General features: G+C 39.0%; 1 protein-coding gene across 1 annotated transcript; it reads left to right on the forward strand.

Annotated features, from left to right (window-relative positions):
- The first annotated feature begins 572 nt into the window (after positions 1-572).
- On the forward strand, positions 573-5,780 carry LOC115625637. The gene is made up of 2 exons (XM_030520766.1): positions 573-613; positions 5,434-5,780. The coding sequence occupies exon 2, from the start codon at positions 5,451-5,453 to the stop codon at positions 5,706-5,708; it is 258 nt and encodes an 85-aa protein (XP_030376626.1). The 5' UTR covers positions 573-613; positions 5,434-5,450; the 3' UTR covers positions 5,709-5,780.
- The last annotated feature ends 15,196 nt before the right edge of the window (positions 5,781-20,976 follow it).

Here is a 20,976-nt window from a genome sequence, read left to right on the forward strand (position 1 = left end):
CTTCCACGCTCGTTTTTCCAAACATCTACATACATACATACATACATACATACATACACACAAACGTACACATGGGCGTAGCCGGGATTTCAAGCAACGTTGCAGCCAAACTACTGATGGCGTTCCCAACATTTTTTCATTATATAGCATTTTATGCCTCTATGATGGGTCTTTCAGAGAGAAAGTGATCTAAAGCACAAGACCTAAGGCTGGTAGTTTAATAAATTAAAAAAGTAAAGCCATTTATTTTTTTAAACAAAATATTTACTGATCTCAGTTCTGCTAGCTTTCAGGAATGTATTGAAACCATTCTTAAAAAGTAAAAAGGCAACTAAAGATTTTTAGTTGTTTCGCCGATTTGTAGGGGAATGGTGGAGGGGGGGGGGGGTTCCCCCACACTCCACCCATGTGCGAATGTGTGTATTTGTAGCTGTTGCCATAAGCTGTATCCATTGTTGTTGTCCTTGCTGTTTTATTATACAGTTGCCAGTCAACGCTTGTCAGTCGGACGCGGAGTTATAGTAAAAAAAATAAAATAAAGTTTTCGCAAAAATAAAATTTAAACACAATTTTTTGTATGTTTGTTTTGGGAACCGTTTTGCAGCGCCTTTTTGTGAGTATTACTCGTGGAGACAGAAATATGTGCATGTAAAAGCATTTTGATCAGCCATCGTAAAAAGCTTTGGTAAAAAATGTGAACCGAACAATTTCGCATGCATGGCATATTTTTTTGCTTCACATTTAATTACGCATTTTTATGTATTGTTTTATATATTGCATTTACAAGGCCCTCACAAAATGACAGAAATGCGATATTGATGGAAATGCAAAATTAATTTTGTCCTTCTGTTTTTTTTTTAGTTTTGGAAAAAAGTGCATTTTGTTTAACTAAAAACTAAAGTCAAAGGAAATACTATTTAAATGATATCATTTGACGTCGCTTATATCAAATATCATCATTTTAAAAACAAATTGTTTTTTTTATCAACTTGCCCTAGAGTCAGTTAACATAGAAAGTACACACTTTTGTTCAGATGAGCGCAGTACTATGAATAGAAAAACAAGCTATAAAAATAAATAGAATCTATCAACAAATAATAAAGTTATTAGCTGTTAAGTAGAACCGCATAAATGTAAATAAATAAGTAATATACTTACAGTTAAACCTGCTTATATGGCTACTTATTTTGTTGACAAGAAAAATAGCGACCTAAAATTTGAAGCACGAGGCCCACATAAGTTGGCCCAAGTTTCGGGCTTGCAAAGCAAAAAAAAAAAAAAAATAATAATAAATAAAAAAAAAATATATATTCTTAAATGAGTCCCAAAACATGAAAATAAAATATCGGCCTCGAGAGGCTTAAATTGTGGCTTAAAATGTCCTGAAATCGTACGCTCAGCTGCTCTCATATTCTCAAATTCTAGAGCTTCAATCCTGCTTTTTCATCACTTTTGAGTGTAATTTTTTTTTTAGCTAAAGAACGATAATATTTCAAGTACGCCTTGCAACAAACTGTTTGTTATCGCACTACACCAAAGCGCATTTTTGTTTGCTGTTTTTTTTCGAATGTTTAAAGGCAATTAAGACTGTCCTATTATATGGTAGAGTCGAATAATTCATTTAAAAACTGTAGAGATTTTATTAGAAATCTCTTATGAACAGTTGCTCTGCTTTTTATTTGAGAAATATCTACCTGCGGCTGTAAGGAATACCCAATGCAAGAAGAGTAAATGCTAGTTGATTCCAAGGAAGACTATGCTAACTATTTAGATGCAGCTCTCACGTGCATTTCCCACACTGGCTTGTTGAATATTCAGCCCCAAGAATTCGAATACAAATGGATGCACAAATTTGCAAGAGTTGTTTGTAAATCTCAAAATACTTTCGAAAATGCCACACGAATTAACATAAATCACAGGCACCGAGGCAAAGTACTTCGCCAAGGGCTGAGCCGTAACCAGGACTCTGTCTGTGTGTGTAGCTTCATTTAATGGCACACATTAATAACCTGATTTAATTTATGGCCAAAAACTAACAAAGCCAAGTCAGCTTGCCACAAAGTGCGCAACAAAGGCGGGCAGGCAACGTTCAAAGTACAGTAGGTCACAAAAATACTATATTGCGGAGAAATAGTTTGAAATCGGGAAAGTAATTAATGGCATACATATACTAGTGCTTGTGAAATATAAAACTAAAAAAATTGATTTGAATCATTTTCATCGAAGTTAAGATTTATATTTATTTGAATTAACCAGTTCTGTGTAAGCTGAGTAATATTTTTACATCAGTTTTTTTTTACTCTTTTTTTTGAGACTCGTTGTTTGATTTTAAAATTTATGTACTTTTTATTCACTTTATACAAGCAGCTGCTCAACTTAAAAAATTCTTTTAGTTTTTTATTTTACTTCTTTAATTTTTACTCGTCTTATCGAATGGACAATTTTTGATTTTGAAAATCTTTGCTTTTAATCAGAGAATGTTACCTACTATCTTAGTAATAACTATAATTATTGTATTTGAATTTACATATTTTCTAATATATTTCCATTCATTATTTATATTTCAAGTTAAAACAGAAAAGCCCTTTGAATTAAATACGAGTATATTTACGTTTTCATAAGGATAAACATTATTTTTTGAGAGGCGAAGAAAATTGATAAGTTCGTTTATTTTTCCTACCGACTACTATCTTCAAAACTAAAAATAATTGCATGCCGCAGATTAAGAGTTTTTCAGCTTGCTTCTGGCCGGTTTCATTGCTGTCCATGTGGCATGGTCTGATGGATCTGACTGAGTCAGTTGTATATAGCTGCAAATTTTCCTATAAATAGAACTGCTGTAGATTTATCTATTAAAACATCATTTACAAAATTTGATTCTCGCGTATATGTCTCCTCGTATTCATTAAATATCGTATTATACGTAGTATACGTAAATATATTTTATTTATAGAAAAACAAACATATTTATAGCTTGTCTTTGCGAAATAGTACCATCTTTAGATGTTAGCTGTTTTCTGGAAGTAATTAAATTTGGTTCAAAACTGTAACCCTCTGCGCCACTGTGCGACTGTTGGCGCATGTTGAAGGGGCAGAAAGGAGCAGAAAGGATGTGCGCCGTGGAGGACAATGCAGTGCGCGCTGCAGTCGAGGCAATTACTCAAGTGTGCAAGACCTAATATGGCCTAAGGCGGGCAAAAGCCAGAGCGGGTCGCATTTACACGGCCCGTTTTGTTGCAGAAGGAGCCAAAAAAATGTTGCAAAGAGGGAGAAAGTGGCAGGTGATATTTGGATGGTGTTGCCGCTTCTGCTCAAAAATGCCTTTGAGCCACTGTTTTGAATTAATTAGCAGTTCTGCCAATGCCAAAGTTGTTGCTGTTGTGGTTGTTGCTGTTGTGCGGTTGTTGTTTGTGGCTGGCCGGGCCGAGGCTATCTTTGCAAATAATTTACAGCTGGCGTTGATGTCATGAATATGCAAGCAGTTGGATGGGCACTGGTACGGGTACGGGCATTGACGCTGCCTGGACGTTCTGGCCGGGGGCCTGACAACAAGACAACAATGAGCAACGGAAACGTTTAGGCCTGTAAGGCAAAACAAATGGCAAACTGCAAACAAACAGTGCTGGTAAACCACATCAAATAGGGTTGGATGATCATAAAACCGGAGAGCTTATCTGGAAAGCAGCACCGCGTGTTAGTTCCGTTGTTTTGATAAGATTACGCATACGACCCATCAGCCAGCAGGCACCAGCATATAAAATGGCCCCTAGAAGTTTAGCATAGGTCAGTCTTAACGAAACAAACTCGAGAATTGTGAAACATGAAGTGCATTTACCTTTTCGTACTCTGCCTGTTGGCAGTCAACGCCGTCCCCCTCGACAACCCCACGGTCAGCCAGGCTGTCAAACGGAGGAGGAGTTGTCGGTTGTCAATTATCGTCATCTGCGTAATAAGACTCTGTACTGGATATGCCAGGAGCAAGGCGTTCCTGCTGCACTCGGCCAGTGTCCCAGTTGCCCATGGCTGGCTGGATGATGTGAAGGAATGTGTGCATTTCTCCCTATGGTACTGGACCCCAACGGTGCAGCCGCCAAGCCAGCCGGCTCAAGTATCCGCTTAAAGAATTTCGATGCTTTCCGAATTATTATGATGTTTACAAACTGAAATAAAAACAATTGCGAAACGAATATGAATTGGGTTTAAATAAATTTGAGCATTTTAAATAATGTACTAAATACCACGAACCAAGTCTTCAGCTGCTAATTGCAGTAGAAATTTAAGTGAACAAGGGTGTAGTTTCTATCTGAAGAATAAAATAGGTTGATGCTGAATCTCGAAAGTTCACTTCACCCTTCAGTGGTTCTGTAAATTGGTAATAGAAATATATATATACGCACTGCGTGAAGCCTAAACAAAGGGCTTCAGTCTACTTCAATGCCGAGGCGTCTTCAGACCGCCATTGAAGCACACAAAGGTCCTACCTACCTTAGAAAAATTAAAATAAATATTATGTGGGGGTAAAGTGCTTCTCACGAATTTTTACGGTCGTACGTACACTTTTGTCAAGGAAGAAATATGTTTTTCGTTTATATCTTTGTAACGACACATCTTAAGTTTATGATTTTTCGTTTTTGCCCATTAAAATAAATAAGCTAAGTAAGTTGTTTAAATATAAATTTAGGAATATAGCGAATGCTCCTCAATTTTACGGTGAAAAAAGAAAAAACTTAAAACAATTAAATCTTCTTTTGTATGAGTTAGTTAGTAGTTTGTTTTAGTCAAATCTAGTTCTTGCCTTTTAAATTATTATCTGAACTAGTGCTCTGCAAGGCTGTAGTTCCTTTATAGGCATTGCAAAGCCCTGGAAATAAACTGGTGAAATACAAGTATGTACCTATTGCTTACTTTAATTTTGGATAATATATAACCAACGTGTACAAGTCAATGTAAAATTAATGAATTGGTGAGGTCAAGTTTCCAGTTTCCAGTTGTCAGCGATAAGAGACATGCATTTGGTGCAAGAACTCCAACACAAACATCGGGTTTTAATCCTATAGAGCATGCTACAATAGATAAGTAGGCACAAGATCTCATCCAAGGTACCCTTGAAAAACGTTTTAGCTACTGAATGGGTGAGAATGTTTCCTAAAGAGAGCAAAATCTGATTAAAAGGCACTACAAAAATTTTAAAAATTAAATCAATTCATGTTTTCCTTTAAATATTTTGTGTCTTTATTCAAATTTAATTGTTATTATTTTGAAAATAAGTAATAGGTATGTTAAATAATCATTTTGATTAACTATTACATACAGCTTAGAATGTGATTATGTTATTAAGATACAGAAAGCAATGTAGAATTAATCCAAGAATCGTCGTACACTTAAATATAATCTCTAAATAATCTCTAGTTCCACATTGTTATTGCTTTTCAGAAGAATAATCCATTCTAATGTCCCAGCGACCGCTACAGATTCGCGACGACAACGGCGAGCCCGGCTGCAAGACGACCGATGAACGCCATCAACGCTTTCGCCATTTCTGGGATCCTTCAGCCTACTGGCAATGTGGCGCTACTCCAGACCAGCCCGCACAAATCAAACATTGCGCCAGCAATGAGCTTTACTATGATGTGGCAAAGAGTTGTGTGAAATGGAAGGACTGGAAATGGACCGAGCCACAGGAGCCACCCACAAAGCCCGATAAATAAATGTTTCGAAAAATACCCGCATATCTGTTTAATACATTCATGTGCAATCATCTCATCCCCCAACCCCATCCCCAGGCCAACTCCTCTCCACAGACACACCCCACCCCCAACGCACATTTACAGAACAAATTGTCGAAAATTTAATTAAAAAAAACACTTTTTGGCGTAATTTATGCTCGTCCAGCTGCCTCGGCACGTCCAGGGCACAAAATGACATAGCCGCTTTGGCTGCAGGAAATAGTAGGGGAGTAGGGGAGACGTCGTCAGTGATGGCGGCATTGGCGGGATGCATTGTGGATGTCTGTAAGGATTTGGAGCGATACGTGCGATGCCGCTATTGTTTGTTTGCTCTCCATGCGTGCAACAATTACGCAAAGTGCAGTGCGGGTGATGCTCCGGGGATGCGAGGGGCTCAAGGGCGGCTGGTGGGGAATTAACTGAAATTGCTGCGGGCCGCGAACCACCCGTGCCAAACCAAATCCATTTGGTGACATACCCGCACAGAACACTGGACGACCCGCTCGAACATTCCCTTTGTTGTTCTCATAATTTGCCAAATTGACATGCGTGCAGAATCAGTAGTGGGCTTAGCTTTGTTGCGGATTCCGCAACATTTGATATTTTTCAATTAGCTGCATATGGAAATGGTCACAAACAAATATTCGGCACACTAGCAAATTGTGTAAAATATTATGATTGAAGTTGACAGTCCACATGATTTGGTTTCAACATTCAAAGCAAACCATTTGAAATGGGCGCATTTTAATAGATTTAATACCTGTTTATGTATTAGCTTACTCTCCTTTCCTGGCAAATACAGTGGGGAAAGTGGATAATCGATTTCAATGTGAAGTCCCCAGACCTGAATCTATTTCAATCGCAGCTCGAAATGCATTTTGACTGTTTGAAACGGGTCTCTGGAAAGGGGGGGAAATATCCCATGCCCGGGCATTTAAAAAAATCTGCCTAATATAAAATGTTGGAACATTTTATACAAAATAATGAATATTGGATTATTTTATTTATTTGCTTATACATTCTGTTCAATGTAGGTTCGGCTTTACTTACAACTCAACGGTAGTGAAGACAAATGCTTTAAATTGTAATTTTTAGCAGCAATGAATTCGATTTAAATTAACTTAGATCTACAAAAAAAAATTGAAAGCATAAAGTTTTGAATACTTATATATTTATGAGTATTTTTCTATTTCCAGAAAAGATTTGTTTTATTTAAACTGTGAGTCACATTTTAAGGTTTAACTACAATCCAGTATTGTGAAAGTTTGCCCCACAAATATACTTTTCTAAACTTCTTAATTGCCTCGTTTGCTTGAACTCCCACAAGAAATCGTGTGTAAATAAATAATTTGCAGTTCAAAGAATTTTAAAGAGTTCAACGGTTGGATAAAGATTTATGTATTTTAATTCAATCAGGATTTAACATTTAATTCAGATTTCAAGTTTACATTTCAGAATTATAAATCTAGAATTCAAGCTTTATAAAGATATATAATAAAGATGCTTGTCCCGGCACTCTGGTGAACAAAGTTTGGGAAAAATGAAACAGTTAAGACCCATTGCCAAAAAAGGTGGCTATGAATGGTAAACATGAAACAATGGGGGAGAACAAAAATCAGAGCGGAAAAGTCTTTCCTTTTATGAAAGACAGTGAATAAGGATATGGGTGTTGGACTGAGTGAGGCAAGCGAAGCAAAGGGATCATAGCCGATGCATTTTCAAGTCTTATAATAAACTATTTAATGCTTGTTTAAGTTCTATGGTATCACCAGAAAATTCTGAACCGCTCAGAATGGCTCTTGGCAATACTTAAATCATTTTTGTGCTCTCATTTATATTTTTCTCCAGCTGAGCTGAGCACCCTTTGTTACGCTTACGAGTACACCAGGTTGCACTCTTTCCACTTTGCCACAATTTGATAACACAAATCGATTTACTTGCGCATGCAAATAACTTTATTTGTTTAGAGCTGCCAAAGGCACAACAACAGCAATGGTAGACTTTACAAAAAAGTCGAAGGCGATTACGTTGGCAGGCAGGCAGGGCACAAGCAAAAAAAGGGCAAGCAGCTCATTTTGTGTGAGCATGTGCCAAGGCAACAACAACTGGCAAAACAACAACAAGAGCGCCAAACAAATTTGCATAAATCGCAGTTGGTAGCGCATTACACACACACACACACACATGCTCGTATACACATAAACGTGTAGACTCGTGTAGGTATTCATTCTTTTACTTATTCACACCCATGTGGGGCCGCAAAGACTAAGTGCATGCTTAAGTGTTTTCTTTTCTATTTATTTCTGGGGATGGGCGGGGCTGACAGGGTTTTTGGGTGTTGAATGTGTGGCCTGGCACTGGCATTGGATTGAGCAGCGTGTGTCGCTTGTTTGCGTTGATGCGGTTTAAGCATGTGGCTTGCACTCCATCAGTTGCTCTTAGTGTGTAAGTGTGTGTGAGTGAGTGTTTGTCTGTGTCTGCGTGTGTGTGTGTGTGTGTGTGTGTGTGTGCATATGTAAATCAAGGTAAACACAAATCCGTTACAGCATGATACCTTTACAATCACATGCAATGGTTGTCCGCACACACACGCACACAAACACAGTTCCAGAAAAGCAAACTAGATGCTAATACATGTGTTTCATATTGACTGCGATATGTTATACAAATGCGCTATTGATGCCACACCATTACAACCACTGCAATAACAACAACAGCAATGATTTCAATAACGACAGCTACAGCCAGATATCGTTGCCTGGAAGCGGCATTCGCAAGAGTGACGGCAAACAAGGGGCATGACACACGCACACAAACACACACAACCCCATAAAATGAAGGGGCCGTGCCCCGAACTGGAGCTGACATTGTTTAACTTGAGGCTGGCACGGCCGGCTCCTCAGCATTATATTATAGCACACAGGTATGACTGCAGAGTGCTTTCTGAGCGTGCTTGATGCGAAGATGTAACTGAGCTGCAAACATCCAACACGAAATGAACAAACTGTACCTAATAAATACGTCGGGGATGTTTATTATTATCCGTAAGTTTTCAAAGTAAAAATCAAGTATGAATCATCATCATATACATGGTGCATTCCAAAAGTAAACAGGACTTTTTGAATCTCGCGCCCCCTGGTGGCGCTATCTATATGTCGACTGGTGCGTTAGAATCTGCTGTCTTTATCGATTGTCCAGTGAGAATTTCATGACATTTCATCGATTGGAAGTGAAGTTATTGCGTTTTAAGTGTCGGTATGTTTGTGTTATCGGTGCAAAAATGAGCTTCGAACAAAGAGCCAACATTAAATTTTGTTTTAAAATTGGTAAAACTTTTACCGAAACTTTTCAATTGATGGAACAAGTTTATGGCGATAGTTGCCTATCCCGTAGCAGAGTGCACGAGTGGTTTCAACGTTTTCAAAGTGGTCGTGAGGACATAAATGACGATCAACATGTGGGCCATGTAGCATGCAACGTATATCGCTACTACTCTGGGCCGAGCTGATGGTGGGTGTAGCGGCTAAGCGGAGCACGCGCTTGTTCCGGCTACGGCGGTCGTCGGCAATATGGGGGTGGTTCTTCCTTATGGCCGCAGTGCTACCTGCTCGATCGCTAATATTTAATGCCATTAAAATTCGCGTGCTTTTATTTACTTTTTTTTTTTTTTTTACTGATATTTTGTTTTTTGGTATGTCTGGAGGAAAGTATTAGAACGGAAAAGAAAGCGAGTACGGAAAAACTAAATTGTCGTTGTAAAGGGTTCTACCTCTGGTCTCTGCTGCGCTGCTGGTGTTGCGTCAGCAGGTTCGGTGCCCACCCTACCATGATCACCTTTGGCCGCAGGTCGAAACCGGTGATCCCTAATATTACCAGAACCTACGTCATAAACCCACCTCTCGTCATGGCTTCTAACAAATTACGACACGTTAAAACATCATGGTGTAACTATTCATTTAATTTAAATTTTGAATAAAATTCATTTAGATAACTATTCGTGGTGGTTAACCATACAATAAAAACAATTTCAACCTTGCTTATCAATTGTACAAATTCATATAAAGATGTATATAATGTAAAGGCAAATAATAAAATTTATAAAATAATAAAAATTATGGTTAACAATTTAAAAATTCAAAGGTATAGGTGCAGCATCAGGGCAAAATAATATGACTGGCAACTTTAAATAATTTAAAGGAACTTTTCCATATTCAAAATTAAATTCTTTTAATTAAAAATTTTTGTAATTACTATAGACAGCAAGTGGCCTGCCGTATGCAGCGAACATATGACAAACAATATATTTATCGTAATAATAATTCATATATATATATATTGTTTGCCGGTTTGCAGCACCCCGCGCATTCGCCCTCAAACACAAACAACAAAAAGGAAAAAAAAGCTCTCTCAGAGAGGCGGAGTAAATAAGTAAAGCGAGTACTCACATTCACAGCTGGTGGATCCACGTCCAAAAGATCTTTTGTGAGCGGCGGCCAGCTGAAAAGCAGAACAATATTACGCGAGAGAGGCGGCGGCGTCAAAGCAAATTGCTGTACATTTTTTTTTTTTTCCACTATATTGGTGGTGTTAAAACTTCTTTTCACTTTTGCCTTGCGCTAGCTCATATTTTGGCTTCTGCATATACATATGTAATATTTCACTAATTTGTATCGCAATATATGCACTATAACAAAAAAAAAAGAAAAATGACTTCACCGAAAAAAAAAATCCAAACCATAAAATAAAAGAATATATAACTATATATGAAATGGGTGTCGTCTGCGCCCTTTTTAAGGTTAGGGGACGGACCCTTAGCCAAATTTTGTCGCAGCTTCAGCTTCAAGCCGAATCTTCCACGTAGACCCGTGGCTGGCCCGTTTGACGCAAGTTATTAATTCCCTTTTCGGTGGCCCGAGGTCAATGACTCCACTGGGTGAAATCTCATAAGCAGCTGACTCGGCACACTACGACCGAAACTAAAAAATTGAACGGCACGCGGCGACTGTCGTATATAAAGGCCGACGGTGAACTGTCGCCTATTTCATCAGGGTGACGGAGTCGGTGCAGAGCTTTTCGGGGGGGTAGGCTGCACTTGTTCTAATACTTCGAACAAAATAGCAATTGTGCTTGAAACTGCACTTGTGCTTGATTTTGCACTTGTGGTGCCAATTCTAAATATAAGAGAGCCTTGTTACAAACAAAAAAACCAAATATATATATGATGCCAATAACCTACCCTAACTGGAACAGCACCACAAATTATGTGAACTAATTCCCTCGGTTCCGGGTGGGCTTCTATTGCTTCATTCGCTCGCTCTAAATTAGAATTACATTCCTACTAATCAACACATATGGAAATGGTGCAAAAAAAAGCAAAAAGTCAACACTAACCTTGTAAAATTTGCAGGCAAGACACAGACCACTTACTGGTAAATACGGCGCTTGGACAGTGACCGAATAATAATTATATCTCTGGGCCACGTTCACCACAATATTACTTTTAAACAATCTGATATAAGTTAAACTTTTCCACTTATAATCGAGCTAAGCGCGCACAACTGTTCACTTCAGGGGTCGAAACCAAAAAGGAAGAGCTTGACCAACATCGAAGAAAGGAAACCTTTGTTTGCGGGAATTCCTCCTTTCTTCCGTCCTTTGACAACGAGTGTCATACCAAAAGAAATTCTTGATGACGTTACCACTTTCACTATCCACCAGAGGGCGATAAATCCTACGAAATAGGAACAACCAAACAGAAGAGAACCAAAATAACTCCTTTGCCTACTTCTGGGCTCAAAAAAAAAAAAGAATTGAAAAGCGGTTATGCTGCGCGAGGCAAGCGCACTACAATTTCCCCCCCACTGAAATCACACTTGGCGGTGGAACACTGCACAAGAGGGATACACGCTTGAACCGAGCAGACAGGAATACTTCAAACCATTACTGTTTTAAATCCTTGGCGTGATATTTACCTATCGGACGGCCTTGTAAATCTACAAGCTCGTAATAACAATTTCCTAGCCTTTTACTGACACGGGCTTTGACAAAGGCTGGAGCCAATTTTGCACTAAATCCTTGCGTCAGATTACTCTGTTGAAAATTGCGCCTAAATATTTCCTGGCCTACTTTAAAAGTGACTTCTCGAGTGCGTAAATTATAAGTTCGCTCATTACGATTGCGTTGAGCGATCATAGAGTTCTTAGCCTGATGTCGAATAATTTCAAAGGCATCATCCCGTTCAATTGAATTGAGCGATCATCTAGCATGTCTAGTTTTCGCAACAGCTTATATGTAGTAGCATTGGTTACCATATGCTGGCCAAATGCTACCCGATAAGGGCTTGTGTTTGATGGCGGAATGAACGCTAGAGCGCAGGGCACAGCAAATGCTGCTTAATTGCTCGTCCCAGTTCCTCTGATCCGGACGTATATAAGCTTTAATAGCCGCCAAAACAGATCGATTAACCCTTTCCGACGCATTGGCTTGCGGTGCATAGTAAGCAGTATAAACATGGCTAACGTTATACTTCTTTAATACTGCATTGAATGCTAAGGATTTGAACTGCACTCCGTTATCCGATACTACTGTTTCTGGAATGCCAAAACAGTGGAAAAGGTAATTTTCCATGAACGATGTTATTGCGTCAGCCGTTAACTTTTTGACTGGCTTTAAAAACGGAAACTTCGATAGGTGGTCTAATACTACAAAGATACCTATATTGCCGGACCTACTACGCGGATAGGGGCCTAAAAAGTCAACATATAATTTTTGAAAGAACCTTTCCGATTGAACCGACCTACCCAATGGAGGTTTTAGCGTACGGTTGGGATGCTTTGATCCTTTACAGATATCGCAATTGTTTACAAACTCTTTGACGCTATTCACCATATTTGGCCAATAGTATAAACGCCTAAGGTTGTCTAACATTTTGTTTATGCCACAGTGTGCAAAAATAGGGTGTTCATGCGCAACTTTAAGTGCTTCGTGCACGAGCGACTTTGGAACCCAAAGCTTCCAACAGGCATCATCGGATACTTTTTCGCCAATAGCGTGCTCAGCGCGCCTATAAATGAAATTGTCAACCACTTTGAGGTCTGGCATTTTAGCCTGGTTAGACAGAATTTTTGTTCGCAGTTCAACATATTCTTCCGATTCAAACTCTTTGGAATTCATATCCACTATGAGACTGCTTAAAAATAGAGCGGATAAATTTTCAGTATGCGTTCGTGACAGCGCATCAGGTACGACATTTTTACTGCCTTTCCGGTGTTGTATTTTGAATTTAAAACCCTGCAGCTTAAGTGCCCATCTAGCCAATCGACAACTTAAATCTGCTTGAGTCATCAACCATTTAAGTGAAGCGTGGTCGGTTATAATTGTGAATTCTTGGCCTTCTATGTAAGCTCTAAACTTTTTTACTGCCATCACAGCCGCAAGACACTCTTTTTCAGTCACTGTATAATTTCTTTGGCTCTGATTGAGCTTCCGTGACATAAATGCAATAGGGATCTCATCTCCCTCAGCGTTCTCCTGCATAAGAACTGCGCCTATACCAGTATGGCTGGCGTCACAATGCAAAAAGAAAGGAGCAGAAAAATTTGGGCTATGCAAAACTGGAGCGTTGCACAGTTGGGATTTCAACGACTCAAATGCTTGCTGTGCTTCCGGGGTCCACAAAAATTTACGCTTCTGCTTCAAAGTGTCAGTTAAGGGGGAAGCTATGGCTGCATAATTTCGAATAAATTTGTGATACCACCCTGTCATACCAAGAAAACGTCGAACCTGTTTTAACGATCTAGGTACGGGAAAATCGACTACAGCCGATATTTTTTCTGGATCTGTGTGAATAGTGCCATTGCCAATCACATGTCCCAAGTACACTACTTCTTTTCTACAGAATTTACTTTTCTCTACATTGATGGTCAACTTGGCGCGTTCTAGTTGCGCGGCAATAATTTCCAAAACTGCAATATGCCGTTCAAAGGACTCGGACACTATGAGAAGATCGTCGAGATAAACAAAGACTTCGTTTCGTAAATTCGCTGGGACTACTTTGTCCATCAATCGAGACATTGTGTGTGGTGAATTGGTTAATCCAAATGGCATTACTATAAATTCATACAGGGGTCTACCGGGAACTGTAAAGGCTGTTTTGTCGCGAGATTTCGCATCCAAAGGAATTTGCCAAAAGGCGTCCTTTAAATCCAAGCTGGTTATATATTCTGCCTTAGGCAGACGGCTTAATATTCCATCAATTATTGGCATCGGGTATGCATCTTTTACCGTGACTTCATTCACTTTTCTGCTATCAAGGCATAGCCGAACTTTACCTGGCTTGCAAACTAAAACTACCGGAGATGACCAAGCACTATTTGACTCCTTTATAACACCAAGCTTGAGCATGCGATCCAATTCGGCATACATCAACTTCTCTGTGGCTGGCGAAACTGGGTAGTGACGCTGCTTTAGAGGCTTCGCATCGGCCACATCAATTGTATGAGTAACCAAATGAGTTCTACCTAGCCCTTTTTTAGCAAATGAGGGAAATAAACTGATTGCCATTGCTAAGATTGTTTTTGCGAAGCAGAAAGTGGTTTCATAGAGGAATCCTCTAAAGAGGAGACATTAAAGTTTGTGGTCATTAGATGTAATGGTAGCAGTTGGAATATGGTCCAAAAGTCTATGCCTAAATATACATCTTCCGATAAAGAGGGAACAATATAAAACGTAAGTTGTTTTGTAATGCCTTTATAACATACGTCCGTGTTAATTCGCCCCATAATGGCTTGACTTTGGCCATCAGCAGTTTTGACCGCTGAAGAAAATGGCTTTATGTCTGCATCTGTTTCTTGTAACTCTACCGCGAACTTTCCGCCTATACAACTAATGGATGCACCTGTATCCATAAGTCCAACTACGTTTTTGTTGAAAATGGTTACCTGTGCATAAGAACGGATGTCGTGGTTCTTGCCGATGATAGTGGCTAAAATTAACTTCATTTCTGATTTTCGACGTTTATTAAAGGCGATTCTTCTTTGACGAGAACGAGAAATATACATATTCGGGTAATTTGTATCGAAACGGGAAGCATCAAAATCTGAATTCCTGTGAATAGATTGGTGCTTCAAATCAACTATTTGTTCTACTCGGTGTTGGTTGCTATCGAAGCAAATTGTTTGCGTGCACTTGTCAATGGTGCACGCGACCGCTGGTTTTTTGATAGGTGCGAATTGCACTTTCGACAACTGGGCTTGTAAGTATCGGCTTTGCCACAACCGTAACAAAATACACGCCGTTCAGCCACGCATTCTTGATACCTGTGTCCCTGGCTACCACAATTCCAGCAGGACGCTTCTAGTGCCAACACTTCATAATCTTCTACCTCCGACATATCTGAAGCTATTTGCGAATCTGCTTCTACATCTAAAGCACTCACTTGCCGACGAGGCAAAAATCGTTGCGTGACCGTTTGAGCCTTGGGAAGAGTTTTTATAAAAATTTCGCGCTTGCGTACAAGTTGTCTCAAAGCTGCTATTGTCGAGGCAGATTCATACAGAATCTCGTGCTGAATTTCGGGGAGTAAATTTGCACGAATTATTTCTAACAGTGTAAACTCTTCAATTGGATGTGACAGTTTGTCTGCCAACGCAGCAATAACATTATAAAAATCATCAAATGACTCATTATGACGCTGCTTGCGTTGCTCAATCTCAGCACGTATATCGCGGTCAGTTCTATTATCCCTAAACTGGCCACGTAAGGCGATGCACAAATCATGCCAACGAACTAGCGAAACACTTTTATGGTAACGCCAAAACCATTCGCTAGCGTTGCCTTCAAAGAGATTACTTGCGTATCGAGCAGTCAATTCAAGGTTACCATCTAATGTCTGATTCGTCAAGGCTTCAACTCGGTATATAAAATCGTCTATCGTCATTGATGCTTTATTTGAAAACCGAATCTTCCAATTTGCCATGATCTGACTGATACGATCTGGACGTAAATCAAAGTTTACTGCACTATGAGTTGCTGTTCGTTCACTCCCAAGTGCGGGTCGTGTCTGTCCATGCTCTTGTGATTGAGACAGACCCAACAGTGGTTGAAATGGTCGCTGTTCTACCGCTGGCAATGTCGTCATTTGTACATGAGGGCTGGAGTTAGCCGTGGCAGCGGACAAGCTTTGAAAGCCAGAAACAATAGCCTGGGTTAACTGTTGAGAGTGTTGTGCCATCGCAGCCGTAACAGCTTCAGCAATTGTTTCTGATAATACACGACGATCAACGGAAACATTTTCGGACTGATTTCCCGACACTTCTATATTCAAATTTGGGTGAAGAGCTGGATTAGCCATGTTTTGGGACGTGTGTTGTTGTTTTCTAGTTTGAGACCTAGTTTGATGTTGCTTTGAACAAGAAGGTGTATTACGGTCCGTAGTAAGGTTACTTAGCGAACTGGCCTCGGTTGGATTCAGAGACTGCCTACACACGGGACAAATTCCTGCTGAGCCTACTTCTGTATTAAAACAAGCCTTATGAAAAGTATGGCCACAAGTTGTATTCAGAAGCTGAGTCTGATGAGCAATTACTTCAGAACAAATGAAGCAGTTTTGGTTAATATTGTCAACCAAAAGCAACCTTTCTGGACTGCGCGCTAAAGGCATTTTCTTTTTAATTTGTTCTATATAACGAATAAAATATACGATACTAATTAATAGCTATTCAAATCGATTCAAAATAAAAATATTCCAAAATTTGCACAGAAGATATTTGAAGCCATGCGATTGGTTTGCATTTATTAGGTATGTTAGAACCTTTATGTGTTTTCTTTGAACGACAATTTATGAAAGGTAAATAAAAGGAAAAATAAAGGAGGAGGGTCAACTAAACAGTAACACTATGCTGCCTATGTGGGGTAGTTTTCCACCCTATCCTACACACGCCTAGCAATGTATACTTTAGCTTAGCCGGATCCTGGTAGAAAGCTAGTTTGTTTAAGCACGTCTTTGGATTGAAAAGGCAAAAGACAACAATTCGATCACCTGACCGTTGCGATTCCAAACTGAAGCTCAGAAATGAAATTAAAAGAAAAAGTTGGGAGGGGATTGGTTGCCTAGGCGACGCACTTAATATTGAAAGTGAAGTAACTTCCATCATGCAACCGAAGGGTGAAGCTGTTCAACTGCTTGCGCCAATGGAATGGCCGTAGCTCAGTACTCCACGTAAAACCAATAGACAACATTGGCTCCCCAGTTTTGCAGCAGCACAAGGATTAAATGGCTTAAACAGTATTAGACAGCGGAGTCATTGCTATCTGAAGCTATGACATATCCAGCGAGTCTTGTCTAAACACATAAGATAATTGATATATTTTTAGCTATTTCAACAATTGTGAACAATATGCTAATTTCTTCAATCACTAGGACAAGGGAAGGACTAAAATATTCAACCAAGATAACAAAAAAGGTGGTCTGATGTTACTGACCTATCACTTAAGAGAATGGAACCAACGAGGTAACGATTTGGCCAAAATCGTGACCAAAATTGGCCCTTGAGTTGGGCGCCAAATAACATTAATATATTATTAATTACTGTAGCATGCAACGTATATCGCTACTACTCTGGGCCGAGCTGATGGTGGGTGTAGCGGCTAAGCGGAGCACGCGCTTGTTCCGGCTACGGCGGTCGTCGGCAATATGGGGGTGGTTCTTCCTTATGGCCGCAGTGCTACCTGCTCGATCGCTAATATTTAATGCCATTAAAATTCGCGTGCTTTTATTTACTTTTTTTTTTTTTTTTTTACTGATATTTTGTTTTTTGGTATGTCTGGAGGAAAGTATTAGAACGGAAAAGAAAGCGAGTACGGAAAAACTAAATTGTCGTTGTAAAGGGTTCTACCTCTGGTCTCTGCTGCGCTGCTGGTGTTGCGTCAGCAGGTTCGGTGCCCACCCTACCATGATCACCTTTGGCCGCAGGTCGAAACCGGTGATCCCTAATATTACCAGAACCTACGTCATAAACCCACCTCTCGTCATGGCTTCTAACAAATTACGACACGTTAAAACATCATGGTGTAACTATTCATTTAATTTAAATTTTGAATAAAATTCATTTAGATAACTATTCGTGGTGGTTAACCATACAATAAAAACAATTTCAACCTTGCTTATCAATTGTACAAATTCATATAAAGATGTATATAATGTAAAGGCAAATAATAAAATTTATAAAATAATAAAAATTATGGTTAACAATTTAAAAATTCAAAGGTATAGGTGCAGCATCAGGGCAAAATAATATGACTGGCAACTTTAAATAATTTAAAGGAACTTTTCCATATTCAAAATTAAATTCTTTAATTAAAAATTTTTTGTAATTACTATAGACAGCAAGTGGCCTGCCGTATGCAGCGAACATATGACAAACAATATATTTATCGTAATAATAATTCATATATATATATATTGTTTGCCGGTTTGCAGCACTCGCGCATTCGCCCTCAAACACAAACAACAAAAAGGAAAAAAAAAGCTCTCTCAGAGAGGCGGAGTAAATAAGTAAAGCGAGTACTCACATTCACAGCTGGTGGATCCACGTCCAAAAGATCTTTTGTGAGCGGCGGCCAGCTGAAAAGCAGAACAATATTACGCGAGAGAGGCGGCGGCGTCAAAGCAAATTGCTGTACATTTTTTTTTTTTCCACTATATTGGTGGTGTTAAAACTTCTTTTCACTTTTGCCTTGCGCTAGCTCATATTTTGGCTTCTGCATATACATATGTAATATTTCACTAATTTGTATCGCAATATATGCACTATAACAAAAAAAAAAGAAAAATGACTTCACCGAAAAAAAAAATCCAAACCATAAAATAAAAGAATATATAACTATATATGAAATGGGTGTCGTCTGCGCCCTTTTTAAGGTTAGGGGACGGACCCTTAGCCAAATTTTGTCGCAGCTTCAGCTTCAAGCCGAATCTTCCACGTAGACCCGTGGCTGGCCCGTTTGACGCAAGTTATTAATTCCCTTTTCGGTGGCCCGAGGTCAATGACTCCACTGGGTGAAATCTCATAAGCAGCTGACTCGGCACACTACGACCGAAACTAAAAATTGAACGGCACGCGGCGACTGTCGTATATAAAGGCCGACGGTGAACTGTCGCCTATTTCATCAGGGTGACGGAGTCGGTGCAGAGCTTTTCGGGGGGTAGGCTGCACTTGTTCTAATACTTCGAACAAAATAGCAATTGTGCTTGAAACTGCACTTGTGCTTGATTTTGCACTTGTGGTGCCAATTCTAAATATAAGAGAGCCTTGTTACAAACAAAAAAACCAAATATATATATGATGCCAATAACCTACCCTAACTGGAACAGCACCACAAATTATGTGAACTAATTCCCTCGGTTCCGGGTGGGCTTCTATTGCTTCATTCGCTCGCTCTAAATTAGAATTACATTCCTACTAATCAACACATATGGAAATGGTGCAAAAAAAAGCAAAAAGTCAACACTAACCTTGTAAAATTTGCAGGCAAGACACAGACCACTTACTGGTAAATACGGCGCTTGGACAGTGACCGAATAAATAATTATATCTCTGGGCCACGTTCACCACAATATTACTTTTAAACAATCTGATATAAGTTAAACTTTTCCACTTATAATCGAGCTAAGCGCGCACAACTGTTCACTTCAGGGGTCGAAACCAAAAAGGAAGAGCTTGACCAACATCGAAGAAAGGAAACCTTTGTTTGCGGGAATTCCTCCTTTCTTCCGTCCTTTGACAACGAGTGTCATACCAAAAGAAATTCTTGATGACGTTACCACTTTCACTATCCACCAGAGGGCGATAAATCCTACGAAATAGGAACAACCAAACAGAAGAGAACCAAAATAACTCCTTTGCCTACTTCTGGGCTCAAAAAAAAAAAGAATTGAAAAGCGGTTATGCTGCGCGAGGCAAGCGCACTACAGCCAATCAAAATTCGTGATCACTGAAAATTCCATCGAAACTGTGCGTGAATTCATCAAAAATCAGCCGAAATCATCATTGAAATTGTTGGAAATGGAATTGAACATCTCCAAAACATCGATTTATCGCATTTTGACCGAACATTTGGGCTTACGAAAGGTGTGTGCACGGTTTGTTCCGCACAAATTGACTGACGACGAAAAATTGCTCGACGCTTGTGGCCGATTATTTGACCAAAAATCACATTTGAACCATTAACCACTCGCCGTATTCACCTGATATGGCACCGTGCGACTTCTACCTTTTCGGAAAAAATGCATTTGCCCATGAAAGGAAAGCGTTATGCAGACGTAGAGGCCATTCAAAAGACTTGCATCGGCATACTGGCGGCCATACCGGCCACGAGCTAAAACACTCGTTCGACATGCTTTAGGATCGTGCAAAAAGCTGTATTGAAGCAGAAGGAGACTATTTTGAATAAAATAAATTGATTTTGCCGAAAAACCCATTTGTTCTGTTTTTGTTTTTAAAAGTCCTGTTTACTTTGGAACACATCTTGTATATAAAAATAGAAGTAGAATAGACACCGAAACTGCTCAACCGATTTTGATCAAATTTTGTTGGCAAAATTCAAAATAGTGGCTGATCCTGTTTTTTTTTTTTTTTTTTCGATTTTTGTCTGTTTCTCTATCTGTCCGTATGTACACCTGGTTCTAAATAAAATATCTGCTCGTATCTTGGTCACATGAGCATACTTTGGCCAGATCTAGCGAGACACAATATCTAACGGTATTGCAAAAAATTTCCGGGCCATGAATGATCGGAAGTACCTAAAAATTAAAAAGCGGTTTCTCATAAAACATTCACTTAAAAAATTGATTATTTATTAATATTATTAAAATTATAATATTAATCAACACATATATTTTTTTTAAAAGAAAATCAGCTTTTCCTTTTCTTATCTATGGTTTGAAAATTTATATTCAAAATTTTCAACCAACTGAATTTGTATATTTCTTTTATTATTAATATTGTTGTACGGATTAATTCATAATTTAAAGAAAGCACAGCCATTATTCGGATCTATTTACAAAGTTTCAATTTGAAAATCTTTTTTATATAATAAAGAGTAAATTGTCGCTATGAAGAAATTTTCATTTGTGTATTGTTCGAAACGTGATGCTTGTCTACATAAGCAAGCATTGCATATTTTGAATACTCGTTTAAAAAATATATGTATTCATAAAGTATTGTGTAGTCTGCTTGAACAAGCTCCTGAA

The sequence above is a fragment of the Scaptodrosophila lebanonensis genome, unplaced genomic scaffold (genome assembly GCF_003285725.1).
Source record: "Scaptodrosophila lebanonensis strain 11010-0011.00,11010-0021.00 unplaced genomic scaffold, SlebRS2 tig00000075-arrow-arrow-pilon, whole genome shotgun sequence".
Classification (NCBI taxonomy): Eukaryota; Metazoa; Arthropoda; class Insecta; order Diptera; family Drosophilidae; genus Scaptodrosophila; species Scaptodrosophila lebanonensis.